General features: G+C 41.4%; 1 protein-coding gene across 2 annotated transcripts in view; it reads left to right on the plus strand.

Annotated features, from left to right (window-relative positions):
* The window catches only part of NCBP1 (nuclear cap binding protein subunit 1), a 293702-nt gene that overhangs the window by 219001 nt on the left and 53809 nt on the right, over nucleotides 1-20892 (plus strand). For both annotated transcript variants that reach the window (XM_030194457.1, XM_030194458.1), the window contains one exon: nucleotides 11234-11336. In XM_030194457.1, coding sequence (XP_030050317.1) covers nucleotides 11234-11336 — 103 coding nt within the window. The remainder of the gene's footprint in view (nucleotides 1-11233; nucleotides 11337-20892) is intronic.

Raw genomic sequence — 20892 nt, forward strand, 5'->3', positions numbered from 1 at the left:
GACCAATGGCAGACATGTCACTCAGATGTTTATATTTAGAATATCCTGATATTAGCCTAGCTGCTACATTTTATGCTGCTTGTAATTAACTCAGTTTGAAAGCAGGTAGGCCTAAGAATAAAGAACTGCAATAAAACAAATGGCAAAACTTTGAATTACCAACCTAAAATTGTCAGGGAAAGAAAGTGACGAGTCTAAAAGCTCCAAGGTAAAGTATTGCTATCAAAACTGGGACAGAACAATTGTCCAAAATGTTGTTTTTTGCTCATACAACTGATTTTGATCTAGTCAAAAATAAAATGAGTCTTATTTATATGTAAATGAAATCTGTTAGCAGACATCCATTGTCTAATAAAAAAAATACTATGGATCAAATGTTTTATTGCAGCATCAACTGATGTATCCACCTGGAAAAAACTCTCTCATCAGCATATAATCAGGAATTTAATCCTAAACATGAAAAGAGCTTAGAGATTGGTGTCATATAGAAGGAGTAGAGCAGAGAGTGCGGAACCCTGGGAGGATTGGGGGGAGGGGGCACCTGAGGTAATGGTATACCACCCTGAGGTATCAGATCCTTGATTAACTTGAAATTGATGATTGTAGAGAAAAGATTGAAACACTGAGATAGCCTTCCCCCAATGCCTAATTCAGAGAGACAATCAATCCAAATTGAATGGTTAGTGGTATCAGATCCTATTGATTTATCTAGTGATCATAAAATAATGGAGACACTGATCAGAGCCCACTTTTATAGTATCAGCTACTGACATAACGTTTCTATGCTATATTTCAGGTAAAATTCAAATTAATACTTAAGTACATAAGTAATGCCACACTGGGAAAAGACCAAAAAGGTCCATCGAGCCCAGCATCCTGTCTACGACAGTGGCCAATCCAGGCCAAGGGCACCTGGCGAGCTTCCCAAACGTACAAACATTCTATACATGTTGTTCCTGGAATTGTGGATTTTTCCCAAGTCCATTTAGTAGTGGTTTATGGACTTGTCCTTTAGGAAACAATCTAACCCCTTTTTAAACTCCACTAAGCTAACCGCCTTCACCACGTTCTCCGGCAACAAATTCCAGAGTTTAATTATGCGTTGGGTGAAGAAAAATTTCTCCGATTTGTTTTAAATTTACTACACTGTAGTTTCATTGCATGCCCCCTAGTCCTAGTATTTTTGGAAAGTGTGAACAGATGCTTCACATCCACCTGTTCCACTCCACTCAATATTTTATATACCTCTATCATGTCTCCCCTCAGCCGTCTCTTCTCCAAGATGAAAAGCCCTAGCCTCCTTAGTCTTTCTTCATAGGGAAGTCGTCCCATCCCCGTTATCATTTTAGTCGCCCATCGCTACACCTTTTCCAATTCTATATCTTTCTTGAGATTCGGCGACCAGAAATGAACACCGTACTCAAGGTGCGGTCTCACCATGGAGCGATACAACGGCATTATAACATCCTCACACCTGTTTTCCATACCTTTCCTAATACCCAACATTCTATTCGCTTTCCTAGCTGCAGCAGCACACTGAGCAGAAGGTTTCAGTGTATTATCGACGACGACACCCAGATCCCTTTCTTGGTCCGTAACTCCTAACGTGGAACCTTGCATGACGTAGCTATAATTCGGGTTCTTTTTTCCCACATGCATCACCTTGCACTTGCTCACATTAAACGTCATCTGCCATTTAGCCGCCCAGTCGCCCAGTGTCGTAAGGTCCTTCTGTAATTTTTCACAATCCTGTCGCGAGTTAACGACTTTGAATAACTTTGTGTCATCAGCAAATTACCTCGCTAGTTACTCCCATCTCTAAATCATTTATAAATATGTTAAAAAGCAGCGGTCCTAGCACTTATGTAATAAATCTTTGATCAATGAAATCTTGAAGCTAACCTAAAGTTAATTTCAGTGATTTTTCAATAGAAAAGGTAAAGAGGAAATTGAGCAATAATTTCTTATTAAAGATGAATCAAGATGGTCTCTCTCGAGCAATGATCTAACAGATGCTCTTTTTAGTAAGTCTGGGAAGCACACTTCTGACCAAGACATGTTTACTAATTTAGTTACCACTGGTGTTACCATCTTCGTTGCTTTAAAAACTGAGATGAAACAAGAGTCAGAAGGACATCTTGTATGATTTGAAGGAGAAATGATTTGAATTACTTGTTTGGGAGTTACAGTTGCAATATCAGTCCAATTGAGTCTTTTCACAATAACTTAATTTGTATTTTCTGGATTTGGTATGGAAGAGAAGGGTACCATTTAATAGTCATAAGAACATAAGAGTAGCCATACTGGGTCAGACCAATGGTCCATCTAGCCCAGTATCCTGTTTTCCAAACAGTGGCCAAGCCAGGTAACAGATTCTGGCAGAAACCCAAATCGTGGCAACACTCCATACTACAAATCCCAGGGCAAGCTAAACGCTGTTAACACATCCTCCGGCAAAGAGTTTCAGAGCTTAACTATTCGTTGAGTGAAAAAAATATTTCTTGTTTTAAAAGTATTTCCATGTAACTTCCTTGAGTGTCCCCTAGCCTTTTGTAGTTTTGGAACGTGTAAAAAAATCGATTTACTCCTCGTTCTGCACCAGTCAGGATTTTGTAGACCTCAATCATATCTGCCCTCATCTGTCTCTTTTCCAAGCTGAAGAGCCGTAACCTGTTTAGCCTTTCCTTATACGAGAGGAATTCCATCCCCTTTATCATTTTGATTGCTCTTCTTTGAAACTTTTCTAATTCCCCTATATCTTTTTTGAGATACATTGACCAGAACTGAATGCTATACTGAAGGTGTGGACACACCATAGAGCTACAAAGGCATTATAATATTTTTGGTCTTATTCACCATCCATTTCCTAATAATTCCTAGCATCCTGTTTGCTATTTTGGCCTCTGCCGCACACTGAGCAGATGTCAACGTACTATCTACAACAACACTCAGATCTTTTTCTTGAGCGCTGACCCCCAAGGTGGACCCTAGCATCAGGTGACTGTGATTCGGATTATTCTTTCCAATGTGCATCACCTTGAATTTGTCCACATTAAATTTCATCTGCCATTTGGATGCCCAGTCTTCCAATTTCCTAAGGTCTTCTTGCAATATTTTAACAACCTTATATAGCTTTGTATCATCTGCAAATTTGATCACCTCAGTCATCGTTCCGATTTCCATATCATTTATAAATATGTTAATTAGTACCGGTCCCAGTACAGATCCCTGCGGCACCCCACTGTTCACTCTCCTCCATTGAGAGAAATGATCATTTAACCCTACCCTCTGTTTTCTGTCCAGTAGCCAATTCCTAATCCACACCAGAACCTTGCCTCCTATTCCATGACTCTTTAATTTTCTCAGGACTCTCTCATGAGGAACTTTGTCAAAAGCTTTCTGAAAATCTAGATACACTACATCAACTGGCTCACCTTTCACAACTTCAAAGAAATGAAGCAAATTACTCAACTTCCCTCGACTGAACTCATGCTGACTCTGTCCCATTAAACTACGTTTGTCTACATGCTCTATAATTTTATTCTTTATTATAGTTTCCACTAGTTTCCCGGCACCGACGTGTATAACTTCCTGGATCACCCCTAGAACCCTTTTTAAAAATCGGCGTCACATTGGCCACCCTCCAATCTTCAGGTACTTAGGACGTTTTTAACTACAGGCTATATATTAATAACAGCAGATCAGCAATTTTATGCATGAGTTCTTTGAGTACCCTTGGATGTATGCCATCCAGTCCAGCTGATTTACTAGTCTTTAATTTGTCAATTTGGCTCAGTACATCTTCCAGGTTCACCGAGAGTTTTCATTTCCTCCACATCATCACTTTTGAAAACAATTTCCAGTACAGGTAGATCTTTTACATCTTCTTCTGTAAAGACAGAAGCAAATAATTCATTCAGTTTCTCCACTATGGCCTTGTCCTCCCTGAGTGCCCCTTTTGCTCCTTCGTGATCTAATGGTCCCACGGATTCCCTTGCAGGCTTTCTGCTTCTCATGTACCTGAAAAAGTTGCTACTGTGAGTTTTAATCTCTGTGGCTTGTTTCTCTTCATATTCTCTTTTAGCCTTCCTTATTAATGCTTTGCATCGGACTTGCCAGTGCTTATGTTGCTTCTTATTTTATTTATTTATTTGTTTTACATTTGTACCCCACATTTTCCCACCTATTTGCAGGCTCAATGTGGCTTACGTAGTGCCGTCAAGGCGATCACCAAGTCGGTTGATAACAAATACAAGATTATAATGTGGTCGGATGAGGTAGATGTGTATCAGGCATCATGAGGGTCGAAGGGCATGGAGGTTGTATGTTATCCATTACGATCATTGGTTGTGTTTCTTTGTTTGGGTCCTTTTTCCAGTCTTTGAAGGACAATCCTTTGGCTGTAATGACCTCTGTTACAGGGTTGGAAGGAAAGGTTTGCCTTTTTGCGGATGACATGAAGATAGCCAATAGAGCAGATACACTGGAGGAAGTAGAAATGGTGAGAAGTGATCTCCAAAAGTTAAAAGAATGGTCGAGGGTCTGGCAGTTACATCATGTAAGAACTGCTGTATGGACAAGACTATTCAGATAAGTGGTAAATGTTTTGAGCGTTTTTATAACGCGATTGACAACATATGGCACTGTGTAGTGCTTGAAAAAAACTTTACGTTGAAGACTCTTTAGGTCATACAAAGCAAGGTGCCACAAGCCTGGGCTAGAAAAATACAATAATATACATATTATGATATATTATAACAAGTGATTATTTGAAGTGGATTGAAAAGCTCAATGTTAAAATCTATCCAGCAAGCTTGATGAGAGTTTCTGGGTGCTGTAATGAATGTGGAGTGAGAGAGAGTTCTGAGTGCACTTTAGGGTAGTATATATATCAGTGTAAGTTGATATAATAAAATGGTTAAAAAATTTAAAGAAATATATCTGGATTGCTTTGTGATAATTATCAGTTAAAATTGAATGCCAAGAAGTGCAGAGTGATTCATTTGGGGTGTAGAAACCCAAGAGAGAGATACCAAATAGGAAAGGAGAGATATTAGTAAGCTTGACTTAGGAGAGAGACCTTGGGATGTTGGTGTCTTAGGATCTGTAGGTGAAGAAACAATGCGACAAGGCTACGGCTGTGGCTTGAAGGATGCTAGGCTGCATAGAGAGGGGTATAACCTGCAGAAGAAAGGAGGTTTTGATGCCCCTCTACAAGTCGTCGGTGAGGCCCCACTTGGAGTATTTTGTTCAGTTTTGAAGGCCATATCTTGCTAAAGACATAAGACTGGAAGCGGTGCAAAGAAGAGCTGCAAAAATGGTATGGGATTTGCGTTGCAAACCGTATGAGGAGAGACTTGCCGACCTGAACATGTATACCTTGGAAGAAAGGAAAAACAGGGGTGACATGATACAGCCGTTCAAATATTTGAAAGGTATTACTCCACAAACAAACCTTTTCTGGAGATGGGAAGGTGGTAGAACTAGAGGACATGAATTGAAGTTGAAGAGGGGCAGACTCGGGAGTAATGTCAGGAAGTATTTTTTCACGGAAAGGGTGGTAGATACAAGGAATGTCCTCCCGCGGGAGGTGGTGGGGATGAAAACGGTAATGGGATTCAGACATGAGTGGGGTAAACACAAAGAAATCCTGTTTAGAAGAAATGGATCTGTGGAATCTTAGTGCAGATTGCGTGGTGACACCGGTAATTGAAGAGTAAAATCAATGCTGGGCGGGCTTCTATGGTCTGCGGCCTGATCATGTCTGAATAGATATGGATAGGCTGGAGTGTAATTTTTAAGGGACTGCGACATTAGCTTCAGAACCTTTAGTACAAGAACACTTCTGGGCAGACTTTACGGTCTGTGCCCTGAGAAAGGCAGGGACAAATCAAGCTTGGGTATACATATAAAGTATCACATACTATGTAAAATGAGTTTATCTTGTTGGCCAGACTGGACGGACCATTCAGGTCTTTATCTGCCGTCATTTACTATGTTACTATGACTGGATATTCTCCTCAAGTATTTTCTGGTACAGTGCAGAATTCATGGTTCCTTTATTTATTTATTTATTTAATCAATTTATAGTCCTCGTATCCCACAATTTCCCACCTCTGGTAGGCTCAATGTGGCTTACAACATTTGAATAACAAATAGACAGGGTACAGTGAATGGAAAGGGGTAAGCAGGGCAAAGAGGTAAGGATAAAGAAATGGGCCAGTCCATAATAGCAGCGCCAGTCCATAATGGCAGTGTCCTGCGGTTAGCGGGGTTGGACTGGATCTTTGGGGTATGCTTGCTCAAATAAGCAGGTCTTAAGCGACTTCAGTAACAGACAAGTTTTCCAGGTCCTGAGGCTAGAAAGCGTCCTCACACCACCACCATGTTTGACTGTTAGTATGATGTTGTTACTATGGAATGCTGTATTTGCTTTACACCCACATTACAAGACCTGTGTTGTTCAAAGCGTTCCACTTTTGACTCGTCTATACATAGAACATTATCCCAATAGGCTTGGGGATTAATCACGTGGTTTTACAAATAAGACTTCCGTTGGTGTTACTCTTAGATATCAACAGTTTAACAGTGTCTGCCTTCCTCCCCCCCACTCCCCCCATGAATCCCATTTTTGCCCAGCCTTTCTTATGTGGCGTCATGAAAACTGACATTAGCTAAGACTATCGAGGCCTGCAGTTCTTCTGATATATATATTTTATTATGAACATTTGTTATACTATATGTTCTGGGACTTACCACAAGAGTTGTTGCTTCAGTCTTGGAATTATTTTGACAAGCTGGCAATTCTCGGAAGCTTCACCACTATTCCAAGTTTTCTATATTTGGAGATAATGGCTCAGTGAAATCCCAGAGCTTTAAAAATGGCTTTACCATTTCTAGACATCCCCCAAACAATGACAGATTGGTGAAAAGCAGAACACTCTTACTGCTCGGAGACTCCATTATCAGAGGCTTTAACTTAGGAACACAGTTCAAGGGTTCCAGCCTAGTGAAATGCCTTCCAGGATCTTCAGCTACCAGATGTACTGACCAAATACTGAAAGTGATCCAAGAAGAGCAAGGCTTCAAACACTGATGTTGTAATTCACCTGAGGACAAATGACCTGTCCAACAATAGTAAGTTTACAGCACAGAGAGCGTTCCAGAAGCATGGGGAGGGACTGAAATCTTTGGTTCGGACTGTTGCTTTTTCTGAAGTAATTCCTACATGGGGGAAGGGAGAAGAAAAACTACGCGAAACAGTGGAATTCAATAAGTGGCTTGAGTCGGTGGAAAGAAGAAGGTTTTAGATACATAGGAGTATGGGGTAATACGTGGAAAAATAATAGGCTGTACTGTAATGATCTACATCTTTATGTGACGGGAAAAAGAATCCTTGGGGAGAAATTCAGACAGTATGTTTCTAGACATTTAAACTAGAGGGTGGGGGTGACAAAAGGAAACAAGGGAATTCAGAAAGTCATCCCCAAAATAAACATGATGGCAGAGGGAAAGGTCATGTACATATAGAAAACCACCTAAACTAGCTAAACACATGGAAAGCAAATGAGCACACATGCTCGTAGCCTAAGTAAAAAGGTTCAAGACTTGCAAGCCCTGATGTTTGAAAAAAAACTTTATTGTTGCTGTTACAGAGACAAGGTTCAACGATTCCCATGAATGGGATGTGACCATACCGGGCTATAATCTTTTTACAAAGGATAGAGAGGGCCAAAGAGGTGGAGGAGTGGCGCTGTATGTGAGAGACAATATCAGAGCGAGCGGCTGAAATGCTGGAACCTGGGCAAAGGAAGAAGCTTTATGGATTGTCCTGGAAAGAGAAGACGGAACCTGTATCCACATGGGGGTTATCTACAGACCTCCGGCACAAACTGAGAAGTTAGACTAGGATCTGATAGAAGATATTCAAGAGATTGGTATGAAAGGAGAAGTGCTACTGTTGGGAGATTTCAACTTGTCTGATGTGGATTGGAACGTCATGATCATGATTGAGTAGATATGGATGGGCTTGAGTGTAAATTTTAAGGGGCTTTGATGTTAGCTTCAGAACGTTTAGTATATGATCAGTGCCCTGAGAGTGGCAAGGACAAATCAAACTCAGGTATACATATAAAGTATCACATACCATGTAAAATGAGTTTATCTTGTTGGGCAGACTGGATGGACCGTTCAGGTCTTTATCTGCTGTCATTTACTATGCTACTATATGTTACTATGATCATAGTTAACCACCTAATAGCTATATTAAAAAAAAAAAAAGGGGGGGGGGGGACTCTCAGCTACGTCATCCATGCAGAGTTTTAAAAATCAAATAACCCAACTTAAAATTAATGCACATCTCAATGGAAAGCCAGTGTAAATCCACAAAGGAGTTACTTGATCATATTGAGGCTTCTTGTACATTAATCTCACAGCTGTATTTTGCACTAATTGAAGTTTCCTTATATTCCGAATAAAGGGAATTATAGTACTCTATTTGAGACAGAGCAGTAGATTGAACAAGCACTCCAAAATGGTGGTGGAAGAAATATAGACGAACTAGTTGCAATTATCTAAATTTACAAAACAATCTCTTAACTATAACATATTACATAAAAAACTAATCAAGTTAAATTTATTTGTAAAATAGTGAGCTGGATCCTCAGCAGATGGCTGCATAACTTCAGGTAATGAGATAAGGGGAGACTTTGGTAAAATTATTGATAATATTAAAAAGCAATTTTTTGATCAGGTTTACCACTTCCAATGAATTTTTTAAAAATAAGATTTTTTATTTTTGCTTAAGATAGAGTGAATATTTCTAGACTATTTGGGATCTCCATTTTAATCTAGTCTGAAAGTCTCATGATTTCTTCCAGCCTTTTACGAACTGATGACAAGATCTTTTTAGTTCCTGGAGGTGATTAGAGTACTATGGTGAGGGAGCAACCTTAGTTCATTTTCTTTTAATCCTAGAGTGTTCATTTAAAGAACTTATATCTGTCTTGAGGCGCCTGCCCTTCCTGCAGCTGTTGAGGAAGGTTGGTGGTGATCCAAGATGGCGACTGGAGCAGACGTGGCTTTCTGAGCTCCTGAACACCAGTGAGTGAATCATTGTCGGGAATTTTCCCTGCATTGGAAATGGGGAAAGGAAGGGGAAACCCGAGATATAACCTCTTCGAGTCTTGTGGAACCCCCTACCGCCCGGCAAACCACGCTGGAAAGTTTTGGAGTTCGGAGGTTGGGAGAGCCGGTCCCCACTTCGACGGAATCTGCAACTTTTGAGGCGGACCGCAGCATTGAGGAAGTTTCACTAAGCCCTTCCTCTTTCACAGCTCCTCCAAGACCAGGAATCAGTTATGTGCCGACGGGGTCACAGTGTGTAGAAGTGCCTGAGGAGGGACAGGCTTCCCCTGTTGAGCAAGGAGGACACGTTGCTATGTGAACCCCGGGAAGATTAACCATCAGAAGAGAGCCAGGTTTTACTGCTTCCCTCTCCTACCCAGGGCCTTGCTTCCAGAAGTAACGGAGACTTAGAGAGACCTGCTTTGGTAACATTGGAATTGTTATGGGATGTGATTCAGGGTTTGAATTCCACCCTTCTTCAGATAACTCTTTCAAAAGGAGAGATTGTGGAATTGAAACAATCATATCAAATTCTGTCTGACAAAATTGAAGACCATGTGCCTAGAACTGATTTATTGGAAGGGGATGTTGTCCGTTTACAGAGTTTTGCTTCAGTAGCTACCAAGGATAGAGATGTGCAAGTTGTAAGCTTGAGTATCTGGAAAATCAAGGAAGAAAGAATAACTTGAGGTTTTTAAATTTTCCTAAGTCACCACTTATCCCAGCCCTTGATAGGCTAAGAAAATATTTTGGTGAAATACTGGGAATACCGACTGAGAGCTATCCACCCATAGTCAGAGCCCAATATATCACGGGAACTTCTAGATCCACTGAGCAACTTCAATCTGATTTAAATTTGACTGAATTTCTGGAAAGTGCCTTAGAAGTAATAATGGAACGGACAACCCTTCTAGTAACTTTTGTTTTAGAGCCAGACAGAAATAATATTTTCCGAACTTATTTTCGCCATATAAATGCAGTCTTTTTGGGATCTAAAATCCAAATTTTTCCTGATTTAGCAAGGGAAACACAAAAAAAAGAAGGAAAGAATTCTTGGCTTTAAAACCTAGAATTTTTAACTTAGGTGGTTTTTGTCTTGAAATTCCCTTGTAGGTGTTTAGTGTCTTGAAACTCAAATAATTATGTTTTTTTGAGGTTACTAGGGGCACCTTGGTTGCATCTAATAATTGATTATGCTGTATATCGGCTGCAAGTGTTTATAATATTTTTTCCTTTTATTTTTTCATGTTTCCTGGTACTTGGATCTAAGTATGTGGACAAAGTTAACAGATATTTTTCCTAACTAAATTTTATTTTTCCTGTTAGTCAATCTAGGATATTACCTAAACATTTATGTTAACTCTATACATGTAAAATAAAAATATATTGAAATAGAACTTATAATTTGATGGTTCCAGCTAGATAACATATAATCTAGCAAGTGATTGGACGTGCTTAATAAAGATGATATCTGTTTCCAGAATTTATCTGGATCAAGTTTACTTTTGCCCTCGTATTCTGCTGACTGAATTAGTCATTTTTTGAGTTCTGCTTTGAAGTACTGTATTTTGCACAGGAAAATGTAGCAACTGTAATTTTGATCTGTTTTTATATGTTGATATAATCTGTTTCTGTTGGAACAGTTTTCTTTTTTAAACATTTTAACGCAAAATTTTTAAATATTTTGTATGTTTAAGATATCAATTATTATTGTAAACCTCCCTGAGCCCCGGGTTGTGGCAGTGTAGAAGTCTGCATTGTTAGTATTATAGTTCTATTTTGCTGTGTAGTGAAGACCAATCTGATAGCTTTATCTTTCCTTCAGTGCTTGGTTTGAACAGTTGTGACTTTTTTTTGTGTGTGTGGGGGGGGAGGGGGGAGCAAATAAGAAACCAGGTGAGGGAAAAATGTTATGCTTACAGAAAAATGGTCTAAATAATTTATTGTTTTCAGTTTTTCACGGGGGTTCTCTGGTTTTCAGTTCTTAATTCTGATCAATTGATATTATGAAATATTTAAAAATTCCTTTGTAGGAATTGAAATTTTAATGGCTTTTTATTCTTGTAGTTTGCCCATTTACTTACTCTTCCTTCTAATTCTTTTCCAGATGAAAGGTTCAGTTTCAACCCCCTTAAAATAGAAGTTTTTGTACAGACTTTGCTTCATTTGGCAGCCAAGTCCTTCAGCCATTCCTTCAGTGCTCTGGCAAAGTAAGATTCTTTTTTTAGTTCTGTTTGCAGGGTGCTCTCTAAAGTATCTTTAATTTATGAAGATATTAGCAAACATGCCCTGCAAAATAACCCATCTGGACAGCCTGTGGCCTGTATGTATAATGTATTGACTGATTAAATGTAAGGTTTTAAATGCAAATGATAAACCTGAATTACTGTTTCACCCTCTTACTGCAGTTGTCTTGCTTTGTCTCGTAAGTGGAGGAGAATTTGATTTCTGGTTTTGTGCTGTGCTCTCATATGTTCTGAGTGTTGGCAGATGTTCATATACACACATATTTTGTGAAGTGGGACTGTAACTGGTATTTAAGTTGAAGATTAATAGCATATATCTAAATTTGATGTAGAAGATCTTAAATTACATTTTCTTTGTGTAAACTGAGAGAAAAATTTAGGTAAGTCATTGAGAAAGAAGAGCAAAATAGGTTTAGTGGTCAGAAGTAGGGAAATATGAACGATTTTGTTCATATTTTTCACTATTTGTTTTGTGGAGGGTGTATCTAACAGTGTTTGTTTTTTTTTTTTTTTTAATATCTTTAAGTCAGAGGTAAGAGACCTCAAAACTGAAGGGATGGAGGTTGAGAGACCACGACATGATGCAGGCATTTATCTCTTAGTGGCGAGCCATCCACTTGGGTTTTAAGGTCCATAATGAGTAAGATGTGACATCCCAGCAGATAATTCTGGAACCATCTGTAAGACTCAATAGCTAGGGCTTCCTTTTCAACTATAGCATCGTTCCTCTTCCTAGGAAACTGCTCACAGCTAATGTAAGTCACAGGGTGTTCTTACCATCCGCTTCTAGAGCCAAGTCATCCCTGAGCCCAATATCGGATGCATCCGTCTGCACTGCAGAGGGTTTGTTACAGTCAGGGCTGACCCACACTGGCTTCGAGCACATGTCCTCCTTCAGGGTCTGGAAACCAGGTCCAACGTCCATTGTACCTTCTCAAGGACTTTCTTCTGCAGGAGGCAGGTCAGTGGTTCCACCTTCTTAGCAAATCCTGGGATAGATCAGCGGTAGTACCCAATGAGCCCCAGGAAGGCTCACACCTGCTTCTTAGTCTGGGGTACCAGCACTTGTGTCATCACTTCTACCTTCCAGACCTGGGGTTTCACTTGTCTTTTCCTGACAGTACCCCAGGTATTGGACCTCCTATCCTCACAGGAAGCGCTTGTTAGGATTTGCAGTCAACCCAGCGGTCCGTAAACTATTCAGTACTACTGCTACCTGGATGAGGTGGGTTTTCCAGTCCTTACTATATATGACAATGTCGTCTAAGTCACCATGCGGCTTAAGTAGACGGTTAAAAAAGGCATTGGAAGGTAGCTGGAGCTCCATGAAGGCCAAAAGGTAATACTGTGAAATGGAATAGACCTGGGGGCCTAGAAAAGGATGTCTTCTCCCTGGCAGCCGGCGTAAGGGGTACCTGCCAATATCTTTTGGGTCAGGTCTAGGGTCGACATGAACCAGGCTCCTCCCAGCCTCTCAATGAGTTTGACTCTTGGCATTGGGTAAGCCTCCAGTTTGGAGATCTCATTCGCCTTACGGAAGCCTACATGCAGAACCAGAGGCTCCCATCGGGTATAGGTACCAGCACAATGGCTGATGATCAGTTACTGATGGATTCTTCAATAACCCCCTGTCTAGCATCTCTGCTATTTCTTTCACTGCCACCTGTTGATGGACTTCTGGAATCCAGTATGGGTGTTGCTGAACCATCACTCCTGGTTCAGTGAAGACGACATGGGTTGCAAGGTGGGTCAGGGCCGGCACATTGAAAAAGACATCCTGGTTCTGGTGGACTAACTGTTTGTTCCAGGTCGGCTTTCTGTAATGGTGAAAGCTGCTCACCAAATGGGACTTGAAAGGTCTCCAGCTGTGCTGGTACCTCTGGACCTACATCATCTATTTGGACCAGTGGCGCAGTCACCGTGACCCACTTCTTTTAATAAATTAATGTGGAAAATCTTTGCCTTATTTCTTTTGTTTGGTTGGGCAGCCCTGTAGTTGATAGGTCCTGTATTTTCTATTATTTTTTTACAGCCCTTGCCATTTGCAAAGCAGTTTGCTTTCTGATGACAGCAGAAGGACTAAGACTGTCCCCTGGCTGGAAGGTTCTCTGCACGGCCCTCCAGTTGTAAGCTCTGGCTTGCCCTACCTAAGCCTTCTCTAAGTAGAGTTTAGCTGACTCACTTGCTTTCTTCGGCTTTTCCTGCATGTTGATTATGTATTCAACTAAATTGCTTCCTGGGCTAGGCTCCTCCTCTCAGGCTTCTCAAACCACATTGAGGATTCCCCTAGGTCTCTAGCCATATAACATTTCAAATGGAGGGAATCCTGTTGAACTCCAGGGCACCTCCTGGATGGCAAACAGTATATATGGGAGCAGGGTGTCCCAGTTCTTCCCATCTTCTGCCACAAACTTCATCAGCATTTGCTTGAGAGTCTTATTAATTTAATTTATTTTACTTCCAGCGTTTGATATACCGTAAGTGATCCATGGAGGCAACTATGCGGTTTACATTTGGTTAACAATTAAAATGAGTCGGGGAGGAGACAAAAGGGGGAGAGACAGGGCTAGGAGAATGTACCAAAGGACTCTGTGAACAGATAGGCTGGTGGTTGGGAGGCGGGGATAGTGCTGGGCAAACTTATACGGTCTGTGCCAGAGCCAGTGGTGGGAGGCGGGGATAGTGCTGGGCAAACTTATACGGTCTGTGCCAGAGCTGGTGGTTGGGAGGCGGGGATAGTGCTGGGCAAACTTATACGGTCTGTGCCAGAGCTGGTGGTTGGGAGGCTGGGATAGTGCTGGGCAGACTTACACGGTCTGTGCCCTGAAGAGCACAGGTACAAATCAAAGTAGGGTATACACAAAAAGTAGCACATATGAGTTGTCTTGTTGGGCAGATTGGATGGACCGTACAGGTCTTTTTCTGCCGTTATCTACTATGTTATGTTACTATGAGTAGTACTTTGGGTAGAACTTTGGGGTAAGCGGGTTCCAAGTGGATTTGAGGTGGTAGAGAATTCTAAAAAGAAGGCCCTAGAAAACTGAAACTAGTTCCATGAGATATTGATAGACGAAAGGAAGACAAAGAGGGGATAACAAGCAGATTACTGGAAGAGGAATGGAGAAAGCTTGAGGAACATGAGGAGGGAGGAAAGATAAGCTGGAGCCAGGGGCAGAGGGAGGAAAGATAAGCTGGAGCCAGGGGAAGACGGGACTTAAACACAAGACAGAGAACCTTGAATTTGATACGTGTGGAGACAGGAAGCCAGTACTCAGAGCGGAGGAGGGGACTGGCATGGTAAAAACGAGCAGAGTGGCGGAACTTTACAGTGTTCCACCAGACCATCTGTTTGTGAGGATACATTTAGCAGGGCACACACTTGTTTCATGACTTGGGACTTAAAAATGATGCCTTAGTAAGTCAGTATCTGAGCAGGGATCCCCATGTGGGAGAAGACCTCCCATAGAGCATTGGCCACAAGGGTAATGTTCATATTACGCAGTTCAATGGCTTCTGGGTAGCACATAGCATAATCCAAAATGACTAAAATGTACTTGTTGCCACACATTGTTCATTCCAGTGGCCCCACTCATAAGTACATAAGTAATGCCATACTGGGAAAAGACCAAGGGTCCATCGAGCCCAGCATCCTGTCCACGACAGTGGCCAATCCAGGCCAAGGGCACCTGGCAAGCCACAGCCACTTGGTAAGTGGAGTATCAACGATGGGCATAGGCACAAGAGGGGCAGGTGGAACCCTTGCAGGGCTACTCAGCTGGGTTTACTTGTTTAAACACACTAGGCCAGAATCTGTTCCCGGGTTTTCTCCTTCCCCAAGTGACCTCCTAATATTGACTAACTGCATGAGTTGCCTGCGATAAGAGTGTGGAACTAACAAATGCTTTACTTCCTCTCCCTCCAGGGCTCCCTTGGTCACCCTATACAATAGATCATTCTTTTACTATAGAATACAGATGAGTTACCTTAGGGGGGTCATGATCGCCCATGAGATTTCCATGTACCATTATAATTTTGACCCAGGCCTCTCAAGATATTCATCCTCTGCCTGAGCCCTCTTAAAATCTCCTGGGGCCCCTTCCCCATTCCACCTGGGTAAACTATTTATAAATCTTCTCCTGACCCTGGGTCCTCACCAACTCCCACCGCGAGGGCAGCACAATTTTTCCAACCACCTCTGTTGGCGGGGTTTTGGTAGCTTGATTCTCTGTATATAATTTGGGGTCCTCCAAAGAGAAAATCTCGGGAAAAGTGGACAAATCCTTCTTTGGGCCAGTGGTTAGCTGAGCCCAGACTGTTCCAAATTTTGGGAAATCCCGGTCCATAACAACTGGCTAGGGAAGCATTGGCAAGACCACCACCTCCATCTGAGCTTATCCGACTGGGGTCTTGAGGTATACGTGAACCATAGGATGCTGTCTCTGGTCCTCATGCACATACAATAATGTCACAGTCCACTTATAGTTCACTTGCAGTTGGGTAACTATTTCTCTCCAAACGATGGTCTTGAGGCTGCTGGAGTCTTATCAGGCCCTGATAGGGGTTCCCATTCAATTCTACTTCCTTTACACGGTTTCTGCTCTTGGGTTGAGAGGCCTTCACAAAGTTGCAAGAGCATGGAGTGACCACTTTCATGTCCACAACCTCTTTGTCCGGCTCTTGCCGATCTCTGGTTATGAGGCCTCTCTTCCCACATCTGGAATAAGTGAGAAAGTGTGGTTCCCACAGCAGAGTCTGTGGAAAGTGTGGTTCCCACAGCAGAGTCTGTGGAGTGTGCTGGATTTGTGGGGGTGAAGGTCTTCATCGCACTGACTCTTTTCTTGGGGATGCCGGCCTAAAAGTCAGCTTCTGATTCTTCCAGTTCTTGGCTCTTGACTTTTTTATTTTTGTCCCAGGATTCCCAGCTCACTTTACGTCCTGCACATTCCTTTAAGTGAAACACAGGACTCGCAGCACAGATCAGCAAACACGCCGGAGACCGGCACTGAAGAAGACTAAGGCTGGCGGGGGTTGGGGATCCCTGCCAGCAAAGGTACCTGGGGGGGGGGGGGGGGGGGGTTCGGTGGCAGGGGGGGATTGGCAGCTGGGGGAGGCGGGCTAAAATGTGCTCCCCCCCCCCCCCCCCCCACCTTGGGCTCTGGACCCCTCTCCCGCCGAGAGCTGGCTACACTCCTGCCTCATAGGAAGCCAGAGGAAATAGAGAATGGAAAATATAAACCTTTGGAGATATATGATGATAGCCTTCTGGTAAGTGGCTGGATAGAGCTTAGAGTAGCAGGAGTGGGGGGGGGGGGGGGGCTTGAGTTGGTTCAGTGTGGACCTGGGAGTTACCCTTAAAAATGCTGGGAGGAATATACAGATGGGCTACAGACCTCTCCAGTGGTCTTCTATTAGCTGTTACCTCTGCTAGAGGAGCAAGTGAAATCCAAGTACTGGTGATTTATAAGCCATTCACACTTTTCCATCTCAACAAAGTACTTTTATGAACTCCCACACTAGAGCCCTCCACAGTCAGCAGTAAACAGGTCCTCACACACTACCTCAAAAAAACTGAATTAGGAAATCTGTGCAACGTTTTGTCTCTTTGATAACCAACAATTGTCAAAAGAACTCAAGCAAACTGGCTAGCATCCCACATCTGTTCTTGTTATGAATAAACAAATACTCTACTGAGCCAAATCAGAGCCATAGCAACCACAGTGGCTCTCCTAAAGTCTGTTTCATAAGATGCAGTCTGTAAAGCCATGTGCTTCACATTTTTACTTTGCATTACTTGGGTCTGGCCTCAATAAGAAACTGCCTTCAGTGAAGCTGTCCTCAGTAAGGTTCCTTAGTTTCTGTATGATACAGTAAACCACTTTTTTTTTTAATGGGGATTGCTACAAGTGTTGGGACGTTGTATAAAGATGTGATTTTAGGAACTACCAACTTGTATGCCTGACTCAGTCCTACTAGTGATAGAAAAAGCATAGTTGCTTACTCTGTAACACATGTTTTCTGTTGACAGCAGGATTGATCAGGTTTACACACAGTTCTTCCCACCTCCCTGACAGTTTCTTAATGTTTTGAACTTTGGAACTGAGAAGCTGAGAAGATCATTGTGCAGGAAGGGCTATATATGCTCAGATCTTAACTTTAAACTTCTGAAAAGTTATCCTCTTTGGGGGGGGGGGGGGGGACCTGACTCACTTGACCCATTTTGGCTCAATTTCTAAAACAATTTTGGAATACAGATCACATTTCAAAAACATTCTTCATTGAACATTGCAATCTCAAACTCCAAGATATCACCACAGTAGTTTGTCCCTCCCTCTGGAAAAGTTGACTCTGGCCATTGGTTTCAATCAAAACAGCATTCAAAAAATCAGATGCCCACATGTGCTTCTAAAGGTTACCAAAATTCAGTGAACAGGTAGTAATATAATGATGTAGACCAGCAAAAATATATATAACGATGTGTTGACTAACAATCAAAACTATAATCAAAACCATACCATTCGATTTCAGAGCAAATAAATGAGTGAAAAGATAATTTAAAATATTTTTGGAACTTCTACAGAAAAACAGAGTGGGAAAGATTGTTTTGACTATATTTTTTTGGATATTTTTCCCCAATGTTAATGTTGCCATCTCCGTTGATCTTTGAATTTTGTTATTCCCAATAAGAGTCAGATTGATTTTCAGGTATAACTTTGAATTTAAATTTGACAATGAAATTGCAGATGAGGCAAGTCTTGAAGTTTTTGTTTGTTTTTTTCAGATTGTTTTTACTATAGAGATTGAAGCCATATTTATCTACTGCATTTTTTGTTTTTGTTTTTTTGTATAACGATGCAATTGATGGTAGGGTAATAATTGAATATTGACATTTTTATGTTGGATTGGTTCAAAATTCAATGTATTAGGTTGTAATTATTTTAAACATGTAACACCTAGTTACATTGTGTTTACATTGGATACCTATGGCAGTACATACTAAACTTAAGCTGATTGCGATTCTATGTGAAACATTACATGGTATTGTACCACCCTTCTCCAGACACTGACATACTGTTAGCTGAAATATGTTGAGAAGTCCCAGGGACAGGTCTTGTACTGGATCTTTCACTCATGTACTCCAGTCAGCCCTCCTGTATTCAAGGTTGCTGGATCCACAGTCTTCAATAGCTTCCCTGCAGAGATTTGATTGTTGACGTGTTTGCTATTTAGACAAAAGGTGAAAGCTTTCTATGCACCTGTTTTGAAATTTAACCATTGGCACTGCGCATGTGATATGTGAGCCCTTACCACTAGATCAATGGGTGGCGGTAATGGCTCGGGCAGTAAATAGCTGTGCGCTACTTTTAATTCTAGTGCATGGCCATTTACTGCCCCCGTTTAAAAAAAAAAAAAAAAAAAAAGCCTTTTTCCCAGCCGTGGTAAAAAAAAATGGCCCAGCGCACGCTAAAACGCACTATCGCAGGACAGTTTTTACTGCAGCATAGTAAAACGACCCCTTAAAGAGTGTACGACCTGACTTGGAGATCAAATTGGGGATCTTTGTAAGGCACTGCACAGTAAGTTCTTGTATATTGGAGCCTGTTTAGTCATTTCACAGATTCGTGCATTACTGCCTTTTATTGGGGGCCTCTTTCAGGCTGTCCACTTTGGTGCAAACGTTTACTGCTTTGTGTGCAGAATTTGCACCACATTTCAAAGAGAATGTACATACTAGGGCTGCGGGAAGATTAAAATTTTTAATCTTGATTAATTTGCGTTGTGCTGCAGCGATTAATCATGATTACCATATAAGCTATATTTGGATGGTTAGCAATTGGGGAAATAAAATCCACATTTTTATGTTTCAATGATTTTTATTAATAGCCAAAAGTACAGTGGTAGACAAGAACAAACAATTTTAACAAAGACATGGCTAATTTCTGTATTTCAAAATTTCATAACCCTCCCACCCTTTGCCCCCCCCTTCTCCCCCCCCCCCCTTCTCTCCTTTGATCATGACTGAATAGATATGGATGGGCTTGAGTGTAAATTTTAAGGGGCTTCGACGTTAGCTTCAGAACGTTTAGTATATGATCAGTGCTGGGCAGACTTCCACGGTCTGTGCCCTGAGAGTGGCAAGGACAAATCAAACTCAGGTATACATATAAAGTATCACATACCATGTGAAATGAGTTTATCTTGTTGGGCAGACTGGATGGACCGTTCAGGTCTTTATCTGCTGTCATTTACTATGCTGCTTCTCTTTGTACTCAAGTAAGGAAGAAACTGTAGTGAACTAAGCATGGAAGAAACACCACATTTCACATTAGATATTAAACAGAGAACTTTGTGCCCTTGCAGGAAAAGTTCCCAAGTGGCCTGAAAGTGCTTACCAGCATCATGAGACAAATCCCAAACCGCCATTTGCTCTGTATGCATCTGGGAAATAATAAAAGCCCACCAGTGTGAAAATTTGAAGACCAGCAAGGTGTAGCCAAGAGGAAAGGATAGTCTTAAGGGCAAATAAAAACATATGCTGTATAAATGCCTTAAGCCCTGGTGAAAAAGACAAGCCTGAGGGATAAACAGCAAAAAGTTAGGAGTGGACTATGAGGCAGTAAACAATACCAAAGTTATCGAATGTGGGTCAATAACCTAGTCCAAAAAAGGACGACCTGTGGACAAGTCCAAAACATGTGACCCAGTGTAGCTTCTGAGCAGTTACATTTTGGATAGCGTCCTGTAGTTTGGTGCACAGCGTTCTCTATGTTGCGACACAAATAAGTGTAAGTGAAACTTAGTATTTCCCTGTAATCATATTTTCTACAATTTTGGGTATCCTCAGTAGAAAAGACCACAATTGATCAGGCGTTAGAGACCTATGCAATTCTTCAGACCTAAAATATGAAATAAGAAAATATGACATAAACACATATAAATGGCCAATAGTAGTAGGGAAGGGCTATAGGCCAGCCAAACAGAAGAGTCCAGAGGTTGATTGCAGTGAAGTTTTTTGAGAAACAAGATACATATAGGCTCAACACAGACCGTGTTTCTGCAACAAAATTGCCTGCCTCAGGAGTCAAGTATCTTTTGTAAAAAATATTTTTGTTTCAGCTGCTTTGAAAACCATCATACCAAACATCTAGTTTGGCTATTTTGAAACAAGTAACGCAGTGTTCGCACTTGTAAGCTCAGGAAAATAGTCACCTGAGGCAGGCAAGTTTGTTGCCGAAACACAGTCTGTGTTGAGTCTGTATGTATCTTATTTCTCAATAAACGCCACTGCAATCAACCTCTGGACTCTCGTGTTTGGCTGGTCTATATCCCTTCCCTACTACTTTGACCGTTTTTGTTACTTCATAGTGAACTTTCTTTGCCTGATGTGCTGTGCTGATAAACACATATATGTCACAGGATTACTGTATACAGCTGATGTGACAGAGGATATATTTATAGAGCATCAATAATCTTTATATTTACTAGATTCTAGAGCTGCTTATCCCCTTCCCCCCCACCACCC

The sequence above is a fragment of the Microcaecilia unicolor genome, chromosome 2, assembly GCF_901765095.1.
Source record: "Microcaecilia unicolor chromosome 2, aMicUni1.1, whole genome shotgun sequence".
Taxonomy (NCBI): Eukaryota; Metazoa; Chordata; class Amphibia; order Gymnophiona; family Siphonopidae; genus Microcaecilia; species Microcaecilia unicolor.